Source organism: Lathyrus oleraceus, chromosome 4 (genome assembly GCF_024323335.1).
Source record: "Lathyrus oleraceus cultivar Zhongwan6 chromosome 4, CAAS_Psat_ZW6_1.0, whole genome shotgun sequence".
NCBI lineage: Eukaryota > Viridiplantae > Streptophyta > Magnoliopsida > Fabales > Fabaceae > Lathyrus > Lathyrus oleraceus.
The window spans coordinates 492,350,794-492,355,790 of NC_066582.1; the positions used below are offsets into that span (position 1 = coordinate 492,350,794).

The following is a 4,997-nucleotide window of genomic DNA, read 5'->3' on the forward strand; positions in this document are numbered from 1 at the left end:
TAATTTCTATAAAACACCATCTTTCATGTAACTCCTTGTTTCTTTCCCTTCAAGTTGATGTTGTTCTTCAACTATTTACAAAAAGAATTGACCCCAAAGTTGCCCGATGTTATCAATAACATCTTGCCATATGAAGATGGATAATAATATATATCTACAAATATAAACAATAAAATAAATTATATGAAAATATAATCCTCGAAACGTACCCGTTTGGATAATGTCAAACATATTTTTTATAATATAAGAACCACAAACTAAACTATAAAAACACACACATATAAATAAAATGAATAAAATGAAACGTATCCGTCTTGTTGATGTGCCTACAAATGAAATGAATAAAAAAAAAAAAAAACACACACATATATATATATATATATATATATATATATATATTATATATATATATATATATATATATATATATATATATATATATATATATATATATATATATATATCTTTATTTATTTATTTATTGGAGTCAAGTTTTTTTACTATAGTATTATATAAAAATAAATATTGTTTAACAATAATGATATTATTTTTATTACTCTTTATATCCTTAAGATTTTTTTTTATAACAATGATGATATATGATTTTTTCTTTTATACTTATTTTTTTAAAGTCAAGTATTTTATATTAAACAAATTTATTTGTTTTAAAAGTAACATATGTTATACATTTGTTTTTGTAAAAGTTTGTTATCATTTAATTATATAATTTTGATATCATATTTTTAAGCTGGTTTTTCTTAGTTAATTTAGGAATATATTATTTTTTTAAAATAAGGTACAAAATTAATTTTTCTTTCACATTTAATTTTTAATATGAGGTATTGTTATATATATATATATATATATATATATATATATATATATATATATATATATATATATATATATTATATATAATATATATATATATATAATATATTATATATATATTTGTTTTTCCTTTTATATTTATTTTCTTTAAAATCTAGTATCTTATATTAAACAAATTGATTTATTTTAAAAGTAAGATACATTAAACACTTGTTTTCTAAATAATTGGTATTAATGATTAACACTAAAATTATTTTTTATTATAATTATAAAATTACCATTGTATATAATTTTTAGATCTTTTAAAAAAATAGGTATGATATCAATAATTTTAAAGTTATTTCTTTAACCGAACCTTTAGCATAATGTATTAAAATTTTGAGGGTCTTTTAAAATATAAATATCAAAGTATTTATATTTTTTTATCCTTGTGAGATAGGTCAAAATCAAGTTATACTTTAATATTTTGTAATTCAAAGTTTTTGATTTTTATTAATTGAAACACTTTATTATTAACATTTTAGAATAGGATATAATAAAATAAATAAAATGTAATATTTAAATTTTATGAAAGTAGTTGTTAAATAAAAAGAAAACTTTTACCAAGAATAAAATTTTAATTTTGTAAAAGAATTATTTAATAAGTTTTGAAAGAAATTAGCGTCAGCCACTTTAATGAAATATGTGGTTAGCCACTTTCGGACGCTAAAGGTGAAAAAACAGACACTAATATGTGGTTAGCGTCGGTTTAGCGTCGGTGTCGGGCCTTGAATAAAAGCTGCGAAGCTACTGTGTAACGTCGGCTAAAGATACACCGAGGCTACGTAGCCTCGGTGAAACGGAGGCTAACGCAGACACTAATGGGACCGACGCTATATTGTTTCAAAACCATGAAAAGTCAATATTATGTTTAGCGTTGCCCTGTCCGACTCTAAAGTCAACCTTCTAAAGGGTTCTTAATCAACGACAAGACTTTCAGAAGCCCTTTCCTCTTTTCGTAAACAAATAGATATTTTTGTAAAAACTATAATATATGAATGTAATACCTATATAATCACCATTTCACTACTTTTAGTATACAAACTTATTGTTAACACATCTGCTGAAATAAATATTCTGCAACTATAAACAGGATCTATAAGTAGAGTCCAGCATATCCAAATTCACACTTATGTTAATTTGATATCTTTTCTGGTTTGAAACTGTAATACAAAGAGGCTTGATGACATGTCCAAACAGCACAAAAATAAATATAACGAAAAAATAGCTATTAATACTGTACATCTGAATAAATGTATGTTACTTTTGAATTTGAAAAAAGGAATAGTAATCATTAAGTTAAGTTTCATAACATAAAATTGTCAACAAAATCGAGTTAAAATGAGATTTGAAGCGCACCCATCCAGTTGCCATGATAGGATCAGAGTACTTGGATACCCAACGAACCATAACAGTGCCAACTGCCATGCTCTGAGCTGCAAGAAGCATCCACAACTCCCCACTTCCCCACAGTGAGAAGACGCTCCCATCAAATGATAAGGCAGGTAACTGCAATAAAAACAGTAGTATTTGCTTTACTAAATATTACATAAAAGGTAATGGATGTTCCAAGAGAAATTGTATATTCAAAATTACAAAATCAATTAGGTAATTGTATTTTGTGGACAACACTAACTATAGCAAAACATATGCTTAATAGTTAATATCCTTCCATAATCCACATTATATGTAAAAGATTTTGATTTCCAACTTTGGGTTGAGCTTAAAGGGTATGAGAATTAAGACACTTCCTTTTGGTTAAAACCAAAATTAAAATACCTCCAGTAACACAAGTCCTACGACACCAAGTACAAGCCCAGCAGCTCCAATAATTCCAATGGACTCACCAAACAACAAAGCTGCAAGTACAGCCACTGTCAAAGGTTGTGAATCAATAATAACCTGCCATATATAGATAGTCAAAACAAGCAACAATTCATGCTCTCACTGCAATCTAAAATCAAAATCAACACAAAGTCAAATCAATTTTTCCTGTAATCTAATTCTATCAATATGACACACATACAACATCTTACAAAGTAATTTCACCCGTTTCAACATACAACTCAGACATTCAATATGCACTAAATGAGGACTACACTGTACTCTCTAGCAAAGATATATGAACTAGACATAAACACCTAACCAAAACAGCAATAACAATATAAGTTGTCCGTAAATATAAGCCTCATTTAAAAAAAATGTCTCTAAATATAAGTCATGTTTAAAATTCTATAGTTGGATACACCTATACACAAATGACAACTTCGTTTAGTCATACACAAAAAGTAATTACTCATAGAGTAATAGTAGTAGCAGTAAACTAGTAACAGTAAAATTGACTAAGAAATTAAGTGCAAACATACACTGCCCAAACCAGCTGAAGTCTTCTCCAACCCTTCTGCGAGAAATCCCTAATTCATTACAAAAGAAACAAACCAATCAATCAATCAATAAATCAGCAATTACATAATTGAAAATGAGTAAACAAAGATACATTCAGTGAAAAAAGAAACCTGAAAGCAGGCAGCATCTATGAGAGCAAAGAGCGAAATGGAAAGCCAAGCATTAAAGCCAGAGGGAAAAGGCCTTCCTCTGGAAGCAGCAAAAGCAACGAGAAGGAACCCAGCTGGAATGAGACGAAAAGACGAAACGAAGAAAGGACTGTATTTAGGAAGCACTTCTTTCATCGCCACCATGGCAGTGCCCCAGAAGAAGAACGGCGATATTAAAACAGCATCTTCCCATAACCCTTCCGCTAGGCAAAGTATCTTCGGTGATGATTCATCTTTTTTCTCTGCTTTTCCATTTTCTTCTTCTTCACTTACACTACTAGAAAAACACTATTACCGCTCTCACTCTATAAATCAACATCATCATCAATCATTTAAGGGATGGAATCATTTCCGGTCACTGCAGAATCATCATTCAATCATTTTTTTACACATAATCATTTTTCAATCATCACCAATCGCTCATCACAAATTCTCTCACTCTCATCAAATTCTCAACTCTCATTAAATTCTCAACTCTCTGTATCTCTCATACACATCACAAGAACAACAACCACAAAACAAGGATAGTCAGAACCTATAGGCTAAAGAGATTGGAGAAGAAAAATAAAGAATCAGAGAGAATAAGGAGCAATAGATTCAGAGTTACCTGAGTGGAGCTTGTTCTTTGTTCATCCTCATCTTCATCAATCCCTACAAGACCGGGGAACTTCTCATCCTCGTAGGTAGTATTTCTTCGTTCTTCTTCCATTTTTCCTTGATTCAAGTTGCAGTCATGTAGCCTCGAACCTGAGGAATCAAAGTCCTAACACTGTAGGCTTTGATTCCTTCATCACAATGTTTAATTTTGAATTCGTGAATTAGGGTTCATAGGTATTTCGATTCGGTTTGAGAATTTGGTTAAAAATCAGAGGAAGAAGATTTTAGATTGTGGAAGATGAGTCAAGGCGAGCAATTTGATATGTTTATTTGGAGGTTTTGACCTTCGCCACTGCCAGAGGCAATTTCCGGCGCGGCGGAGCCTTTGGCTTAGTGAAAAACATGGAGAACGCCTTTGTTAGAACAAAGGATAGAGTTAATTGTTTCTTGATCCAGACTCTCCTCATTTGGTTCACGAAATAGGGAAAAAGGGATTCACGGATTAGGAATTAGGGTTTTGGTTTTGTGAAATGAAATGGAGGGAGAGTGAAAAATGACGAGGGAAAAGGAAAGAGGGAAATAAGCTGTCGCGTAATTTTTGGTCCGAAATAGAAAATTCCATAGAGTCCGCCAAGCGGACTCTAATTAATAAATAAAATAAGAGTAGCGTCGGTCTCACGGACTCTAAGTAAATAAATAGTAATTAAAAAATAATGCTACTAGATAGTGTCGGTCACACCGACTCTAAATAAACTAATCAAACATTCTGCAAATATAACATAACAAGTAGAGTCGGTTTTGCCGACACTTATAAAAAAATAACTTGTCTTAAAAGATGTACCTTGATAGAGTCCGTTAGTGTAGGCTTAGCCGACACTATTAGTGTCCGTGTCGGTGGCCGACTCTAAACTAGGAGGCTAAAATGACTTATTCTAGTAGTGACTCCTTGTTTCTTTCCCTTCAAGTTGATGTTGT

General features: G+C 30.4%; 1 protein-coding gene across 3 annotated transcripts; it reads right to left on the reverse strand.

Annotated features, from left to right (window-relative positions):
• Positions 1-1,985: 1,985 nt before the first annotated feature.
• On the reverse strand, positions 1,986-4,622 carry LOC127076612 (WAT1-related protein At3g02690, chloroplastic). 3 transcript variants are annotated; one of them, XM_051018316.1, is made up of 5 exons: positions 4,033-4,622; positions 3,387-3,783; positions 3,237-3,284; positions 2,650-2,772; positions 1,986-2,379 (listed from the first exon to the last, which is right to left on the reverse strand). In XM_051018316.1, exons 2-5 carry the CDS (start codon positions 3,567-3,569, stop codon positions 2,170-2,172), a joined length of 564 nt encoding a protein of 187 aa, XP_050874273.1. In that variant the 5' UTR covers positions 3,570-3,783; positions 4,033-4,622; the 3' UTR covers positions 1,986-2,169. The 3 variants fall into 3 exon arrangements, with proteins under 3 accessions (XP_050874273.1, XP_050874272.1, XP_050874271.1); XM_051018315.1 differs by having other exon boundaries at positions 3,387-3,903; XM_051018314.1 differs by having other exon boundaries at positions 3,387-4,622.
• Between the last annotated feature and the right edge of the window lie 375 nt (positions 4,623-4,997).

Bases quoted from the DNA above. Each gene is read 5' to 3' on its own strand.
- LOC127076612 (XM_051018316.1), bottom strand. From the start codon at position 3,569: ATGGTGGCGATGAAAGAAGTGCTTCCTAAATACAGTCCTTTCTTCGTT. The intron at 2,773-3,236 runs GTATGTTTGCAC...TATATATGGCAG, and splicing joins CTTCAGCTGGTTTGGGCAGT to GTTATTATTGATTCACAACC. The intron at 2,380-2,649 runs GTATTTTAATTT...TTTTTATTGCAG, and splicing joins TAGGACTTGTGTTACTGGAG to TTACCTGCCTTATCATTTGA.